The sequence below is a fragment of the Mobula hypostoma genome, chromosome 6 (assembly GCF_963921235.1).
Source record: "Mobula hypostoma chromosome 6, sMobHyp1.1, whole genome shotgun sequence".
In the NCBI taxonomy this organism is placed as follows: domain Eukaryota; kingdom Metazoa; phylum Chordata; class Chondrichthyes; order Myliobatiformes; family Myliobatidae; genus Mobula; species Mobula hypostoma.
In genome coordinates this window covers 132534474-132553815 of record NC_086102.1, presented here as the reverse complement: position 1 = coordinate 132553815, position 19342 = coordinate 132534474, and the positions used below count along the sequence as shown (strand labels likewise).

At 42.0% G+C, this 19342-nt stretch overlaps 1 protein-coding gene across 9 annotated transcripts in view; it reads left to right on the top strand.

The window, feature by feature from the left end:
• raph1a (Ras association (RalGDS/AF-6) and pleckstrin homology domains 1a) overlaps window positions 1–19342 on the top strand; it is a 197605-nt gene that overhangs the window by 144367 nt on the left and 33896 nt on the right. For all 9 annotated transcript variants that reach the window (XM_063051742.1, XM_063051745.1, XM_063051747.1 and 6 more), the window contains 4 exons: window positions 1563–1684; window positions 3804–3869; window positions 11420–11563; window positions 16561–16671. In XM_063051742.1, coding sequence (XP_062907812.1) covers window positions 1563–1684; window positions 3804–3869; window positions 11420–11563; window positions 16561–16671 — 443 coding nt within the window. The remainder of the gene's footprint in view (window positions 1–1562; window positions 1685–3803; window positions 3870–11419; window positions 11564–16560; window positions 16672–19342) is intronic.

Genomic DNA, 19342 nt, shown 5'->3' with positions numbered 1-19342 from the left:
TGACAGTGTCAAAAGCTTTTGTATAGTCAATGAAACATAGGTAGATGTCTTTTTGTACCTGGATGGCTCGTTCACAGATCATCCATAGCATGAAAATTGCATTTCTGATTCCAGTGTTTTCCACAAAGCCGCATTGTTCTTTACTGATTTCTGGTTTTATACAGCGTCTTGCTCTCATCATGATTACTCTGAGAATAATTTTTGCCACGTGGCTTATCAGGCTTATTGTACGATGTAACTCACATTCTGTTGCTCCGTCTTTCTTTGGAAGTGTGATGAACACTGATTTACTTAAATCATCAGGTATCTCCCCATGATCATAGATTTCATTTGCTATTTCTGTTATTTTCTCTATTCCAAAATCTTCTAAGGCCAGTATCATTTCAACAGTGATTGTTGTCTGGACCAGTTGCTCTGTTATGTTTTGTTTTATTTATGGCTGCTCGAATTTCTTCTTTATGTTCGGTTTTTCTCCTCTTTGGTCTTCAAAAAGTTATTTTATATATTCTGACCATCTGCTTAGGATTTCCTTTGTTCATAATTAAGCTGCCATCTTTTGCCTTGATGAGGCACTTGCTGAGCAAGGTAATTTCCCCGTTAGTTCTTTAATCTTATTGTGCATCAACTTTGTTCCAGGGTTATGGGCTTGTAACATTTCTATCTCTGAGCATTTCTCAGTTAGCCGTCTGTCTTTAGCTTCTCTGCATTTTCTTTTTATTGTTTTATCAAGTTGTTTGTATTCTTCGCTGTCTCTTAGTTTGCTTGTCTGTTTTTGTTGCATCAATTGTATTATATCTTCAGTTATCCATTTCTTCTTACTTTTCCGTTCTTTTCGTGGGATGGTTTCCTTTGCAGCTACAACCATGGATTCCTTCAGTATGTCCCAGGAAGATTTGCCTCCTTCATCCTGCAGCAATCGAAAACGGTTTTTCACCTTGATTGTGTATTCTGTTTTCAGATGAGGGTTGTTTTGTAGTTGTTGATAATCCAGTGGTTCTGATTTTACATTTGAACAGATTAATTTTTTGTATTGGTCTTGTTCTAATGTGCTTTGGAGGGGGGGACCTTAATGCTGCATTTGTGGTTCATATTGAGACCAGTTTGCTTCAGTGAATTCTTGCATGAGCTCTTTCTAGTCCAGATGAAGGGTCTCAACAAGGAATGTCATCTATCCATTTCTCTCTATTGATACTGTCTGACCTGCTGACTTCCTTCAGTGCTTTGGATGTTGCTGCTGGTTATGCATTACCTATTAAAAATTCACTGTGTGTAAAGTACCCTGAAAGCTGAGTACAGGATTGCTTTGCTGGACAAGAAAGGCAAGAGTTTCACTTTAACCTGACCTCAGGCTGGGACAATAACCATTGGTATACAGAAGCCGTTGCACTGCAGCATTTCCAGATAATTTTAGTTGTGTAAGTTTGAGAAATGAAATTGATCCCCAGTTCTTTGGACAACCTCTCATGTGCAAAATGTAACATTGTGTTTAGGATGGGAGATTTAGATGTAGACTTGTGCATTCTCTCGGTCTCCATATAAAACCCTTATTTTTTCAATTATAGAAAGGATCTTTGAAGATCATGAAAATCTGGTGGAGAACTTGCTGAACTGGACTCGGGACAGCCAGAATAAGCTCACGTTTACTGAACGCATTGAGAAGTATGCTCTTTTTAAAAATCCACAGGTATGTAAAGCTTCTAAGGAAAATTGTAGGCCTCAATTGTTCTGTAGTATTACATATTTTGTTCTTGTTTGGACCACTGCCATTTATTCTACAGTCCATTCATGATCCGATTGATGGTCCTAAATTATTTCCAAGCTGCTTGCAAATAATTTTTGTATTACTGGTAAATCTAAGTCTTGGATTGTAGAGTTTAGATGATTTCTATAAACCACATGGGTTTTGCATCCTCTTTTTACATACCATTGTCCAAAAATTTTGACTGTATGCCAGTCCCAATGTGAGGACGTGCACATGGTTCTCAGCAGAAGCTTCAGTTTCCAGTGCTGCTTTACACTAGAGTCCAGTTGTGACATCTTCTACCAGCTGTCCCTGTGCTGCTGAGCTCTTCATAGGTAGTCTCAGGCTGGGAAGTCTGTATGATTTGCTTGTATGCAATAGGCATAACAGACTCCATATCTGGTGAATAGGAAGCATTGGCTGAAGGAAACCCAATGCAGTGACAAGGACATGCAAACTGCACACTGATAGCACTGGAGATCAGAATTAAAACGCAGTCTCTGAAGTTGTGCCACTGCACTGACCCTGAACTAGACCACCAACAGCAGACCGTACCTGGGGCCTCACTGGAATAAACAATGTGGCTTAGGGGTAGGCAGCCAATTTTTTATGGGGCAAAAGGCAAGTGATCTTTCACTGTGGCAATTGGTACTTTTTCTCTCATCTCAAAGTCCATTTAATACTCTATAGATCTAAAACCATTTTAGTCTATATGCATAGATGTGAGCATATAGAAGTGAGTACTTCAGCATCATGAAAGCTGTGATTTCTTGAAGTGGCCAAGACCGGTGCCTTGCCTAATTGTTCATTTTTGTTTTACTTTAATAGCTTGCGCTCAGATACAGTGGGACTTAAACAGTATTAGCTCCATTGCGACAAATGTCATTAATGCTGGTCTGTGTGGAAAATTTGTTTTCAACAAAACTTGCTGCTGTTTCACCCTCATGCATACGGTCCTCTTTTCTGATATAACAATTGACACAAAACACACTAAAAATGTACATTTGTGCATCTTGCAAAACATTCCAGCCGATTTAGCAGCTGCAGTGTTGAATGGAGTCCAATTTCACAGTTCAAGAGATCACACTAGCATTTATACAGCAGGACTCTGACACACTGTACTCATGATGCTCTTCAACTTCAGTCCAAGTAATTCCCATTTCAGTTTACTTTTTGAAGTACTTATCTCATTGGTATGCTGTATATCCAATTGAGAACTGGATTTAATTACACAGATTCATTTCAGATGACCGAAGTACACTGCACCATTTGAGAAGTTAACATTGATACTTGGGACTCCAGGTGCTTCCTGTTGTTATCTTATTAATATGCTTTCATAAACCCTAAATCACTTGAGGGTGAAGGAAATCTAATTCATCTGTGCAGCCCCTCGAGAACAGACTTGTGTGTTTCCAGATATTCAGCTCTTTTCCTCTCCTTGTCTTCCAAATACTGTACATATGTGAGGCTTGTCTTGTGTATCACCAAGCCTCCATTGTATGTCAAATTTAAATTTCAAACTTACTAATTTGCATACATTTCAGTGATGAACTTTAAACTTATTATCGAGTAATATGGGAGCAGCATTGGGAATTAATTTTTTTTCAAACCTTGAGGACCTCAGAATCTGCAAGAAAGAAATGTGAGTACTAATAGGACTGAAAGGTACGATTGTTCACTGCCAAGACTCATGCTCCAAATTCCTCATCAGTCACTCTTTGGACACCCCAACTATGTCCACTCCAGAAGGTAGTCAGGAAATTCCCTTTACAAATGCATCACTGCATTTTATTCTTCTCTGCTTCCCTATCCTCATGTTCCAGGATGCAGAGCAGTGGATGCAGGCTAGGTGTGATATCACTGTCTTTCTCAGACCAAGCTCGGAAACCAGCTGAATATTGTGGTCTCACTTGGTACAAACCCACTTTGTCAACTGTTCTTGGGAGCATGGGACTGCACTGGGTACAGCAGCAGGTAATGGGTCTCAATGCATTAATGAACTGCATTGTAGAAATGTTTCACGTATGTTTGTATCTGCATTAATGAGTTTTATTCATAACAGAATTATCTACTGGGCAAGAGGGAAAACTCTGAAATGGGAGACAGAAATAAAGAAGCATTACTTGAGGTAAGTCAGGAGTATAAGTTAAGTTTCTGAATTATCAGGGTAATTGACGTTCATTTTGTAACTGACAGTCAAGGATTGATCTTTTTAGACGGTCAGACCTATGAGCAAAATTAGACCATTTGGCTTCGCCCATTCCATCATGGCTGATTTATTATCCCTCTCAACCCCATTCTCCTGCATTCTTCCTGTAACCTTTGTGCCATGATTATTCAAGAGCCTATCAACTTCCACCTTAAATATACCCAATGTCTTGGGCTGCACAACCGACATTAAATTCCACAGATTCACCACCCTCTGGCTAAAGATATTTTTCCTCATCTCTGTCCTAAATACTGAGCTGTGCTGTCTGGTCCTAGACTCCCCTACTGCAGGGAACATCCTCTCCGTGTCCACTCTATCCAGATCTTTCAATATTTGATAGATTTCAGTGATAATTCCCCCCCAATTCATCTAAACTCCAGTAAGTACAGGCCCGGAGCCATCAAACTCTCCTCATATGTTAAGTCTTTTATTCCTGGGATCATTCTTGTGAACCTTCTCTGGACCCTCTCCAATACCAGCACGCTGTTTCTTAGATAAGGTGATAATACTGCTCACAATACTCCAAGTGCGGTCTAACCAAAGCCTTACAAAGTGTCAGCTTTAAATCCTTGCTTTTGTGTTCTAGTCCTGGCGAAAGAATGCTAATGTAGGATTTGCCTTTCGTACCACCAACTGAACCTGCAAGTTAACCTTTAGGGAATCCTGCACATTGACTCCCAAGTCGCTCTGTACCTCTGATTTTTGAATTTTTTCTCCACTTAGAAAATAGTCCACACCTTTATTCCTTCTACCAAAGTGCATTATATTTCTTCTGCCACTACTTTGCCCATTCCCCCAGTGTAAGTACTTCTGTAGACACCCTGCTTCCTCAACACTACCTGCCCTTCCCTCTATCTTCGTATCATCCACAAACCTGGCCACTAAGCCATCAATTCCTTCATCCAAATCATCGATATACAATGTGAAAAGAGGTGGTCCCAACACCAACCCCTGCAGCACATCACTAGTCACCAGCAGCCAACTAGAAAAGGCCCCCTTTTTTCTCACTTTTTGCCTCCTGAAGGTCAGCCAATCTTTTATCCATTCTAATACCTTTCTCATAATGCCAAGGGTTCTTGTTTTGTTACACAGCCTCATGTGCAGCATCTTATCAAAGATCTTCTGAAAATTGAAGTAAACAACAGCCATTGGCTCTGTCTATCCTATTTGTTATTCTCTCAAAGACTTACAATATATTTGTCAGGCAAGATTTCCCCTTTAGAAAACCGTGCTCACTTTGGCCTATTTTATCATGTGTCTCCAAGTACCCTGAAAACTCACACTGATCAACAGAAAACGACGCTTTTGGGTCAAAGTGAAAACAGATTTCTGCAAAGTGATCTAAATTAATTATAAACATAAAACACAAAATAATTGATTGCATAGATTCACCCCCTTTAATATGATACACCAAATTATCATTGGTGCAGCCAGATGATCTTCGAAGTCACATAATTAGTTAAATGGAGATCACCATGTGCAGTCGAGGTGCTTCAGTTGATTGTAGTAAAAATACATCTGTATCTGGAAGGTCCAACTGCTGGTAAGTCAGTATCCTGGCAAAAACTACACCATGAAGACAAAAGAGCACACCAAGCACTTTCACAACAAGGTTACTGAAAAGCACAAGTCAAAAGATGGATACAAGAAAATTTCCAAGTCACTGAATATCCTTTGGAGTACAGTTAAGTCAATTATCAAGAAATGGGAAGAATATGGCACAGCTGTAAATTTGCCTAGAGCAGGCCGCCCTCAAAACCTGAGTGACCGTGCAAGAAGTGGACTAGTGAGGGAGGTCACCAAGGGACCAATGCTAACTCTGGAGGAGTTGCAAGCTTCAGTGGCTGAGATGGGAGAGTCTGCACATATAACTGTTGCCTAGGTGCTTCACCAGTCACAGCTTTATGGGAGAGTGGTAAAGAGAAAGACACTGTTGGAAAAAACTCACATGAAATCTCGGGTGGAGTTTGCCAGAAGGCATGTGGGAGACTCTGAAGTCAGCTAGGAGAAGGTTCTATGGTCTGATGAAACCAAAATTGAGCTTCTTGGCCATTGGACTAAACACCACGCATAATCAAAAACACACCATCCCTACTGTGAAGCATGGTGGTGGCTGCATCATGCTATGGGGATGCTTCACTGCAGTATGCCCTGGAAGGCTTATGAAGGTGGGGGGTAAAATGAATGCAGCAAAATACAGGGAAATCCTGGAGAAAAACCTGATGCAGTCTGCAAGGGAACTGCAACTTGGGAGAAGATTTGTTTTCCAGCAAGACGATGACCCGAAGCATAAAGCCAAAGCTACACAGGAATGGCTTAAAAATAACGAAGTTAATGTCCTGGAGTGACCAAGTGAGAGTCCAGACCTCAATCCACTGAGAGTTTTTGACTGGTCTTAAGAAGGGCTGTGCACTCACGATCAATCCCCATGCAAACTGACAGAGCTTGAGCAGTTTTGTAAAAAAAAATAGAGAGCTATCCACACACACTCAAGGCTGTAATTGCTTCCAAAGGTACATCTACTAAATACTGACTTGAAGGGGGTGAGTAATTATGTAATCAATTGTTTTGTGTTTAATAATTGTAATAAATTTAGACCAATTTGTAGAAATGTTTTCATTTTGACACGAGTCTTTTCTGTTGATCAGTGTCAAAAAGCCAAATTAAATCCACTGTGATTCAATGTGGTAAATCAATAAGACATGTAAGGGCTTAATACCTTTTATAGGCACTATACCTTCAGACTTCTCAGCTTCTCAAGTATCTTCTCCTTAGTAATAGCAAGGACACACCTTGACACTCGCAATTCTGGCATTCTGCTAGTGTCTTCCATAGTGAAGACAGACGCAAAATGCTGATTCAGTTTGCCTGCCATTTCTTTGTCGCCCATTACAACGTCTCCAGCGCCATTTTCCAGCAATCCAATATCTTGTTTCGCTTTTACTGTTAAATATCTGATGAAACTTTTTGTGTCCTCTTTTATATTATTGGCTAGCTGAATCTTAATATTTTCATCTTTTCCCACTTCATGGCTTTTTTAATTACCTTCTATTAATTTTTTAAAGCTTCCCAATCCTCTAACTTTCCACTACTTTTTCCTCTATTATATGCCCTCTCTTTTGCTTTTAAGCAGTCTTTGACTTCCCTTGTCAGCCACGGTTGCCTTATCCTCCCTTTAGAATATTTCTTCATCATTGGATATATCTTTCTTCCGCCTTCCAAATATCCCTCAGAAACACCAGCCATTGCTATTCTGTCATCCCTGCTAGCGTCCCTTTCCAATCAACTTTGGCTAGCTCTTCTCTTGTGCCTCAATAGTTCCCTTTATTCCAATGTAATACTGATGCATCTGATTTTAGCTTCTCCTTTGTAAGCTGCAGGGTGAATTTTGTCATATTATGATCACTGCCTCCTTAGTGTTCCTTTACCTTAAGCTTCCTCATCAAATTTGGATCATTACATAACACCCAAACCGTGACTTTGGAGATGCCCACAACATCATGCCTACCTTATTCCTTGTATTGAGTGCATTCAAATATAGCACCTTCAGTCCTGTATTCTTCACCCTTTTTGATGTAGGCCTCCAGTTACACATTAACTCAGCCCACTAACTGCAATTTTGCCCAGTAATCTGCCTGTCCTTCCTCACAGTCTCACTACATACTGCACCTACTTGTATACCAACTGCCCCATCCTCAGCCCTATGAGTCCAGTTTCCACCCCCCACCAAATTAGTTTAAACTCTCCCCAACAGCTCCAGCAAACCTGCCCATGAGGATAGTTGTCCCCCTTGGGTTCAGGTTTAACCTGTCCTTTTTGTACTGGTCATGCTTTCCCCAGAAGAGAACCCAGTGATCCAAAAATTTGAAACCCTGCCCCTTGCATCGGTTCTTCAGCCACACATTCATCTGCCATATCACCCTGTTCCTACCCTAACTGACATGTGGCACTGGCGGTGACTCGAAGATTACCACCCTGGAGGTCCTGCTTTTCGGCATTCTGCTGAACTCCCTATTTTCTCTCTTCCCATCTACCTTCCTTTTCCTACCTTTGTCATTGGTAGCAGTATGTACCCCAACTTCCGGATGTTCACCCTCACCCTTTAGAATGCCATGGACCCAATCCGAGACATCCCTGATCCTGGCACCTTGGAGGCAATATACTATTCGGGTGTCTCTTTCAAGTCCGCAGAATCTTTCTACTCCTGTAATTATGGAATCGCCTCTCACTATTTCAGTCCTCAACTCCACCCTCCACACCCCCCCCCCCCCGGTGGTAAGTCAGTTCCCCAGCCCCCAACAGTATCCAAAGCTGTATACTTAATATTGAAGGAAATGGCCTCAGGGGTACTCTGCACTGGCTGCCTATTCCCTTTCCTCCTCCTGACAGTCACCCAGGGACTTAGGGGTGACGATCTTCCTGTAGTTCCTATCTATCACCTCTTCATTTTCTCATATGAGCCAAAGGTCATTGAGCTACAGCTCCAGTTCCTTAACATGGTCATTATGAGCTGCAGCTCGATGCATTTCATACAGATATAATTAACAGGGAGGTTGAAGGTCTTCCAAATTTCCCACATCTCACGCAAGGAACATACCACTACCTCCAGATCCATTCCCAGCACACTAGCTATGTACTGACAGAAAAAGCAAAATTGCTCCAAAATGTCTTACTTAGAGTGTTTAGAACCTCCAGCTGTGCTTGCCAAAGCCGGACCACTCTAACAATACCCTTTTCCAAAAGTGGCTGCTCTGCTTACACCTCCTTTCTTTTTATTGGCCGCACGCTGATTGCCGCCTACTGAAAAAATGCCAAAAAGCACCTGAGCTCTTATTAAACCTTGTGCTGCATCACCAACGAACAACTTCTTGCACTGATTGCCACCCATTGAGGAAAAAAGCTGAAAAGCACCCGAGCTGTTTTTAATTCTCATGCAGCGTTACCGAAAAATAAACTCTTGCACTCATTGCCGCTCGGCACAAAACGTTATCAAGCAAGTGTTTGGCAAAAATGAAACAAAAACGTATGAGGAAGGGCAGAAGTAAAAATGCAAAAATTCATTATGAAACAAAATTTCATCCAGAAAAGGGACTTTTCATGTATTGGATTGAACTATTTATCAGAACTGAAAGGAGAAAATTCAGGAAGCAAGCAGTTAATGTTTCAGGTGAAAAGGTCGTTAACTCTGATTCTCATCTGTGGATACTGACTGATCTGAATGTTTCCAGCATTTTCTGTTTGTATTTTAGATTCCCAAATATGCATCCAATTGGAAAAAATATCTACATTTTCAGAGAAAAAAAATCGAGATGGGATTGCTTTAAACATTGTCAAGAAAATAATTATACTCCCTGACTGAATCAAGCAAAATAACTCATTCCCAGTTTGTGAGGGTTCAGTGCAATGAAGCAGTATTTACTAGTCCATAAAACTTTAAGAATAGAAAAGCTAAATAGAAATTTGTAAGATATCTTTTTATTAAATCATGGTGTTCTGATTATAATCTTTGTATGGTCCAACAAAAATATTACAAGAAAATGTGAGCTGTTGAATTGTGAAAGTCTGTATGTGTAGCTGGCTTCAGCTGTATTAGTACATTTGCCCACCTGGGAGCACCATCTGAGGATATGCAGAACAAATAATGGCAACAACCATTAGGATGGAAAAGTGAAATTTGCTGAGCACAATTGAACAACAAATGAATCGTGAATGATATTTGCTCCAATTGCCAGGAGTTGCAAGATGTGTCTGCTTAAAAGTGCCAATGTCCTATACCTCTCATCACCCAAATTCTCTGTTTTGAAAAGTTTTAAGTTTTTGGTGTGCCTTAATTGTGGCTATTAGGCCTTGGTTGCACGGCTGCAGCAACGATGTCGTATTCGGCGGTAAGAACGCAACACGAATGTTACCGCCATACTCGGTAATGCCAGGTGGATGAGCAGCACAATTATCGACAATCACAAGACACCTATTGTCAAGGTTATTTTCTCTACTGTAAAAAAGGCATCCTTTAGTCTTGCGAAACCATAGATCTGCGCCTGGAAAGTCTTCAGTCCATGCTGCAAGTCTCCCCTCTCCATGACACTGATGTTGTCCAAGGGAAGGGCATTAGGACCCAAACAGCTTGGCCCCAGTGTTGTCGCAGAGCACTGTATGATTAAGTGCCTTGCTCAAAGACACAACACGCTGCCTTGGCTGGGGTTCGAACTCACAACCTTCAGATTGCTTGTCGAATGCCTTAACCACTTGGCCACGTGCCCACACAATTTCTCTACAGTATTTTTCAACAAAAGGACTAACGTATCCACTCATGTACTCAGAAAAAAGCACTTGGGTATTCCAACCAATTGGATGTGAACGGAACACAACGGGAAATGTTTTCTTATCAACACTTTTAAGTGCCCTCGGATTTTCTGAATGGTACACTAGTAGAGGCCTAAGGACAGCATCACCAGTGGCGTTAATAATAAACCTGTCCTTCCGTGCCTTGTGTCCCTTAGCCTGCTTTCCTTCTATTGAAATAAATATCTTGCTCGGTAATTTTTTCCAATAAATTGCAGTTTCGTCACAGTTAAACACTTGCTTATACAAATAACCACTTCCTGTAATTATTTTACTCAGTTCTGCTGGGAACTTTTCGGCAGCTTCGGTATCAGCCGAAGCACTTTCTCCGGTAAATGTTAAACTATGAAGCTGTCCTCACCTCAGAAACCGATCAAACTACCCATGACTACCTTTAAGTTCCACTTTCGCAATACTTTCATCACCATCGTCCAGTGCTTTCTGTTTCAACTTAGTAAAAAGACTGACTGATTTCTCCTTAAGTATAAGAAAACTTAATGGTTAACACCATGGTTTGTACACCCATCAGTCCACACAAGCAATAGACTTTCCATTTTATCCATTATTGGATGCCAACTAAGAGGGACCCTTTTGCTACGAGCAGAACCAAAAGTAACATCGGCAGCTTTCAAAATTCTTTCTCTCTCCGTATAAATAGTGCGAATGGTGGACGCAGGCAAGTTCAACGTACGGGCAATGTCCTTACTTCGTTCACCACGATCGAAACACTTTCTAGTTTTACGCTAAGTGTAACACCCTTACGAGCTCTTTTAGGCTTTTCCGATACCTTAGAACTCATCTTGCTAACGGATGCACAAAATAAATCGAGATAAAGCACGTGTTTAAGCGATGCCGGCTAGAACGCAGTTCTGGGGGAGGAGCTTGGCTGTTCGGGCGTGCGCTGCCTTTTTTCATAACAGTGAAAACACCTTCTGTTAGTGAAAACAGGTAACTAATGTAGGTCTTTCGTAACAGCGAGGTGTCATAAAGCGAACGTTCAGAAAACGGGGGCCACCTGTACATGTTAAATTTACATGCTTCTAGCAGCCAGACTAGGTGATTTGCTGTTCCTGCATTTTGATCTTTGCTGTGCATGGATTAGTCTGAATTTTTTTTTTGAACTACAGGAATTTTTCTGTGGAAGTTCTGTGACTGTTCCAGAGATTGAGGGCTTACTTTGGCTGAAAGAAGATGGCAAGAAATCATGGAAGAAGCGTTATTTCCTACTCAGAGCTTCTGGAATCTATTATGTTCCAAAGGGAAAAACAAAGGTAATTTTTTTTTAAACTGAGGTTCATCTTTGTTAATTAAAGATGTGGCAGCTGATTTTGGGAATGCTGCTGAAAACACTGCAACAAATCCTACCATGCCTTGTGTTGTATTCTGTGATGTTCTTGACTTTAGACATTACATCTCCATTGGTAATTTATTTGGAATTATCTGACATCCGAGACTGCACGATCCTGAATTTATTAACATTAACCATTTTCAGGAAAGGTGAAAAGAGGTGGGAGGGGCTTATCTGATCTGGGAAAGGAGTATAGTTTTAGAACATGGAATGTGGATATTATGAAGTACAGACATCCCACCCTGCAAAAACGCATTTCAGGGAGATAGCACCATCAATTTGCGGGAGACTCCCAGGAGAGGTGGGATGTCTGCCACAGAGTAGCTCCTGAGCAGCTAGCCAGCTAGTTTAAATAATGTTAGCCATGCTAATGAACGAATGACACCTGTTAAACTCACCTCAACATGTCTTTTACAGTCTTAACCCACCATGGGCAATAGAAAAGTCACTGTTGCAAACAGTGCAGCGAGCAACACTGTCATTATTTTGACCCCTATTAGGCAGGGGTACACTTTAGGGTAGTCTGGGGTGACGTACATTTTATACTTTCTTTGGAACACTCTGCTATGGCGCGCTCTCTCGTCGCTCATGCGCTCTCGCTTTCCCTCTCACTTGCTTTCTCTCCCGCTCGCTTTCTCTCTTGCGCGCTTTCTCTCTTGTGCTTGCGCTCTCTCGTGGTCATTCGCGCGCTCTCTCTTGCTTTCGCTCGCTCTCAAAAAAATTGATTTCAGTGATACTGTATATAATTTGTGGGCATCAGGGAGCCACTATTAATATGCGGGAGACTCCCGGAACTTCCGGGAGAGGTGGGATGTCTGGAAGTAATTACCTTAAGACACTTCATGGTGTTACAAGTTAAGGATTTGATTAAAAGGAAGATAAAGGGGAAGAAAAATATGCAGGAATAATGGGAAAATCAAGGGCTAATTTTAACTGAGGTAATTCTTCAATAAGAGTCTTACATAACGTTAGAATGAGGTATGTGTTTTAAAATATATATTAGTCCAATATGTGGAGCTCCCTACAAGTAAATGAATGGTGCCTCAATTTCAAATTTCCCTGTAGCTCTATAATTCTACTCTAAAATTCATTTCTTCCCGCACAATGATTCTCTGAATAGTTGGCCATTCACTGATAGATTGGAAAGGAATATACTAGTCATAGAAAAAAGTACATTTAGAGGGATACAGACAGTTCTCTGTACTTGTGAGCAAGAACCGTGATGACTGTGTTGTTTGCCTGGGGCCATCTTTGTGGAATCTGCATGGACTGAAGAGCATTTTGGAATGGGAAGGGAAATCAGCAATTGTAGTGTCCTGTCTTTGGACCGCTGACATAGGTAGGACACAGAAAGTGGTTCTGCTGAAATAATGTAAAAGGCCAGAGTCCAAATAAAAAGGTAGAATCACAATGAAAATCTCTGGTTTATTACATGGGCCATGTGCAAATTGGCGTAAAGTCAGAGAATTGAATGCCTGGCTTAAAAACTGCGATGGGAGAAGCTGGTTTCAATTTTTGAGGCACTGGCAGCAGTACTGGGAAAATGAGGATACTTTCCTTTGGGATAGGGTTCATTGGAATTGGGATGAGATCAGTATTCTGACAAATGCAATAGTCGGGGCTCCAGATAAGATTTTGGTCAAGGGAAATTTAGAAACTTAAAAAGAAGGAACAAAGCAGTAGTGAAGCTAAGCAAAATGGTCAAGGAGAACTAGAGTCAGTCAAAAAAGGATAGTGCATGGAAACACAAGAATAAAATGGAAAAGTTGCAAAACTGATCATTATCTAAATGCATAGCAGCAAGGGAGTAAATTAATAGTACAAGCATTACTGAATGTGTATAGACATCCCACCTCTCCCGGAAGTTCCGGGAGTCTCCCGCATATTGATAGCGGCTCCCTGATACCCGGAAATTATATACAATATCCCAGAAATCGATTTTTTTGAGAGGGAGAGCGAGAGAGAGAAGGAGAGCAAGAGCGAGCACCCTGATTTGTCTCTCTTCGTGCTAAGTAGACCTATCAGTTTTCTCTGTGGGCAGGCTTTACAGTCGACCTCAAAAATAATGACAGTGTTGCTCACTGCACTGTTTGCAACAGTGACTTTTCTATTGCCCATGGTGGGTTAAAATGTAAACAGCTTGTTGAGGTGAGTTTAAAAGGTGTCATTCATTCATTAGCATAGCTAACGTTATTTAAACTAGCTGGTTAGCTGCTAAGGAGCTACTCTATTGATGTCCTATATGATGAGGCCAAACTCCCTGTAGACTTGCTTAAGGTTGTAATAGAATAAACATGATAATATAATATAATACAAATACATATTTTAATGTCACATTTTCTGCATATACCCAATTTGGTTTACAGATTAGACAAGATCACTAAACAAAGTATTACATACACTCTTGGAGGTCGACCGGGGGTGGGGGGGGTGCTACCTCCCTGAAATGCAGTAACAAGTCTCAGCAGTGTCTTTGAATATTTTAAGGCAAAGGTAGATAGGTTCTTCAAGTTCAAGTTTATTGTCGTTCAGCCATACACATGTATACCAGCAAACGAAGCAACATTCCTCCAAGGTGCACAGTACAGTACATAACTCACAAATAGCACGTAAAGTAATATTACCACAAATAAATTAACAAATAATATATATTCCAGAATAGCAATATTTAGTATAATGTGCATTTATAACACAATCCAAAATGTAAACAGTATAGCACTGCCCAGCACCTCATACATGATGAGATCTGGGTGGTGGCACGGTAGTCTTGTGGCCTGGGGGAAGAATCTGTTTTCCCATCCTAACAGTCTTTGTCCTAATGCTCTTGATAAGAGGAGAAAGGGTATTGTAGCAACATACATCAAAGTTGCTGGTGAACGCAGCAGGCCAAGCAGCATCTGTAGGAAGAGGTGCAGTCGACGTTTCAGGCCGAGACCCTTCGTCAGGACTAACTGAAGGAAGAGTGAGTAAGGGATTTGAAAGTTGGAGGGGGAGGGGGAGATCCAAAATGATAGGAGAAGACAGGAGGGGGAGGGATAGAGCCGAGAGCTGGACAGGTGATAGGCAAAAGGGGATACGAGAGGATCATGGGACAGGAGGTCCAGGAAGAAAGACGGGGGGGGGTGACCCAGAGGATGGGCAAAAGGTATATTCAGAGGGACAGAGGGAGAAAAAGGAGAGTGAGAGAAAGAATGTGTGCATAAAAATGAGTAACAGATGGAGTACGAGGGGGAGGTGGGGCCTTAGCGGAAGTTAGAGAAGTCGATGTTCATGCCATCAGGTTGGAGGCTACCCAGACGGAATATAAGGTGTTGTTCCTCCAACCTGAGTGTGGCTTCATCTTTACAGTAGAGGAGGCCGTGGATAGACATGTCAGAATGGGAATGGGATGTGGAATTAAAATGTGTGGCCACTGGGAGATCCTGCTTTCTCTGGCGGACAGAGCGTAGATGTTCAGCAAAGCGGTCTCCCAGTCTGCGTCGGGTCTCGCCAATATATAAAAGGCCACATCGGGAGCACCGGACGCAGTATATCACCCCAGTCGACTCACAGGTGAAGTGATGCCTCACCTGGAAGGACTGTTTGGGGCCCTGAATGGTGGTAAGGGAGGAAGTGTAAGGGCATGTGTAGCACTTGTTCCGCTTACACGGATAAGTGCCAGGAGGGAGATCAGTGGGGAGGGATGGGGGGGACGAATGGACAAGGGAGCGATCCCTGCAGAATGCACAGAGAGAGGGGGAGGGAAAGATGTGCTTAGTGGTGGGATCCCGTTGGAGGTGGCGGAAGTTACGGAGAATAATATGTTGGACCCGGAGGCTGGTGGGGTGGTAGGTGAGGACCAGGGGAACCCTATTCCTAGTGGGGTGGTGGGAGGATGGAGTGAGAGCAGATGTACGTGAAATGGGGGAGATGCGTTTAAGAGCAGAGTTGATAGTGGAGGAAGGGAAGCCCCTTTCTTTAAAAAAGGAAGACATCTCCCTCGTCCTAGAATGAAAAGCCTCATCCTGAGAGCAGATGCGGCGGAGACGGAGAAATTGCGAGAAGGGGATGGCGTTTTTGCAAGAGACAGGGTGAGAAGAGGAATAGTCCAGATAGCTGTGAGAGTCAGTAGGCTTATAGTAGACATCAGTGGATAAGCTGTCTCCAGAGACAGAGACAGAAAGATCTAGAAAGGGAGGGAGGTGTCGGAAATGGACCAGGTAAACTTGAGGGCAGGGTGAAAGTTGGAGGCAAAGTTAATAAAGTCAACGAGTTCTGCATGCGTGCAGGAAGCAGCGCCAATGCAGTCGTCGATGTAGCGAAGGAAAAGTGGGGGACAGATACCAGAATAGGCACGGAACATAGATTGTTCCACAAACCCAACAAAAAGGCAGGCATACCTAGGACCCATACGGGTGCCCATAGCTACACCTTTAGTTTGGAGGAAGTGGGAGGAGCCAAAGGAGAAATTATTAAGAGTAAGGACTAATTCTGCTAGACGGAGCAGAGTGGTGGTAGAGGGGAACTGATTAGGTCTGGAATCCAAAAAGAAGCATAGAGCTTTGAGACCTTCCTGATGGGGGATGGAAGTATATTGTAGGTTAACTTGGAACAAGTTGAGGTTCCAATCACTTTAGCCATATTCTTATTACCAATACTCTTAATCTGTATGTTAAAAAATACTTGTGAGAAATGACCAGCAAAGTAGCAACAGTAACTGAACATTTGGTTGTTACGAAGCTCTTCATCAGTGACTTCTTAGAATAAGTTTCAACCACGGATCTCCATTTAACAAAAATAATCATTCCACTTAGGAATATGAAAGCTTGTTTTCTTTTTCCTTTTCCTTGCCCATATAAGCAGAAACAATTATTATCGAAGTGTTTTCATTTTATATTTAAGAAGTAATATTGTAGACATTGGTACAATTCTGTTTTTCAGACCTCTCGGGACTTGGCTTGTTTCATTCAGCTAGATCATGTGAATGTGTACTATGGCCAGGATTATCGAAGCAAGTACAAAGCCCCCACGGACTACTGCTGTGCACTCAAGGTGAGATGAGAATCTGAGGTTGAAATAGTTTCAGACTGTGGAGAAATGCAGTCAGCTCTTTTGAGTTTATACAGTACATCCAGTAATGATTATTCTGCACCTTGGCATCTGAGAATGTTCAGAAAAATATTTAGGCTGAGATCCAACCTTAGTCCACTAATGTTGTTATTGGGCCATTTAGAACATGAACATGAAATCTCAGTATTTGAATTCCATCAGTGATTTGGAAAAGAGTGGGGGCGGGGAGTGCTGAAGTTAGCTGTAAATTTCAATTTGATCTTTAGGATTGGAGCTGAATTGCTATTGTGACTTGTCATCACTGTTAAATTGAACTCTGAAACTCACTCATTCTTTAATCGTACGGTGGTGAGCATTTGGTCCATAATGACAGACGAGAAAACTTGTTAAACTAAACAACTGTTTTATTGTGATAAACACCAAAACAGACCGGGCACCATGACCCGATGAGAGAAGAGCTCAGTCTCACTTAGACGGGAGTGGTGACCATCACACACCCCAGTTACAGTCAGGGTGACCCACAAATACACAAGCGAATAACTGTACAACCCACGCTAAAATGTAAGAATAAGTGAACTTGAACCTCCCACCATAATCCCACAAAAGTATTTTAACACAAGAACGATAAACAGCATTAGTCATTGAAGTGCAGGGCAGGATGTCGCACCCCCCCCGCCCCCCAGCAGAGATATCACAGTACTTCATTTTACTTGTGCACAAGGACAACAGCATGTCTCCTGTCACCACACTGCTCTGAAGCTAGGACAGAAAAATGCTATTTTTATACAGATATTGGCCACTTGGTAAACTGTGCATGTTTGAATTGCTTACTTGCAAGATGAATCGCCATTCACAATGTAGGTATTAAAAGTCAGTAGAAGCTACAAGCTGACAACTGATTTTACTTTGAAGTTAGTAAAGGAAACTAAAGGACCACAGTGCAGATTGCCAGTGTCATGTAGCGCTATAGCAGTGTTAGCAGCTGTTTTCTCCCACTCTGACTCCTATCAGGGACGAGGCAGCGTAGCATCAACGCCAGGGCCACCAGACTCAAAAACAGCTACTGTCCCCAAAAGTAAGGTCACCCTCTAACCTACCCCTCCACACCCCCAACTGCCTCTACTTGGTCATTTCCTGTCAGTCACCTTAGGTACAGACACTTCTGTGCCTAGTGTCACTTCTTGGACATACAATCAATCTATGTATATAAGCTGTTTTTTTTTATTATTGTGTTCTCAATATTAAATGTTTTGCTTTGTGGTACACTGGATCCAGAGTAGTAATTATTTAGTTCTCCTTTCTACTTGTGTATTGGAAATGACATTGAACAATCTTGAGTCTGTGCTGAGGCCATGTAAATGCTTTCACATGCCAGTCTGGCAGGTCCCCAGAACGGGAACACCACAATCCAGAAACGCTCAGTCTCCATAGTCCTTCAACAGCAGACCCACACAGTAGGATTTAGAGAGCGCGTAGGCAGTGGTACATTTATGGTACTATGTAGGCCAGGTAACAGCAACTTCTCCATGAATTTAATTCGGGCCAAAGAGCCCCTTTGATTTAAGGGCTACTGCTCCTGGCAGCCAGTGATGGGCCTGGCAGCTGCACACATAGTTAATACCATTAACAGGATTCAGATGCCTGGCCTGCTGAGCTCCTCCAGCATTTTGTGTGTGTTACTTAGGAGTTCCAGCATCTGCAGATACTTTTGTGTTTATGGTTTATTGTTACCTAAATCCAGTCCTATGCTCTGTATGCAGTTCTGCTTGTATAAAACTCACTACAATTCAGGGGTATAGGCCACATTGCAATCCACCTTTCGAATGTGTAGGCCCTCTCGAGCATGCCCAAGAGCCTGACCGGTTAGTACACAAGACACATTCATAACTAAGGTGAAGAAAGGTGTTTGGAGTGTTAGTGTTATGGGATACTTCTGCATTTAGGCAGGAAACAGATGCCCAAATTACCCAAAACTTATAATGCACAGTCATTACTTCAGATGACAAATAACAAAGATCAAGATTTCAGCCCATCAGTACTTCTCATCAAGGTTCTTTTGGCCTGATCTGGTGGCACCACTGCCTAACGTGTTAGGCATGTATCCACGTCAGCTCTCATTTGGCCTTTCTAACACTTTTTAGCAAAGGAGTCAGTTCGTTTCTTCCCTGTGGTCATTTCATCATTCCAATTAGTACCAGCCTTTTGTTATTAACATCTGTAGTAAGTAATTGAAAAGCAGGAAAAGATTCACTGTGTTTTATCGGCGTTCCAAAGAGGTGAGAAACCCACATTTTCATAATTGTCCATTGTCATGTGTTACTCCGAAAGCGTAAAGTGATACCAACTGCAAGGTGCAGGCTTTTGTTAATTTAAACTCTTGAGCAGAACAGGAAGGAAAATAGCTGTGCTGCTTTAGCTGCTACTGTATATGAATTGCACACCACATATCCACTAGGATTTTTCCCAAAGAAAATGACATAAGACTTGCATCACATGGCATTTTACAATCGGCATTCTGATCTCTGCATCATTGTCTGTTTTTTGGGGGGGGGAGGGGCTACTGCACAGGACTGAAAGAAGCTGCAGAGGGTCATAAATTTAGTTGGCTCCATCTTGGGTATTAGCCTACACAGTACCCAGGACATCTTCAAGG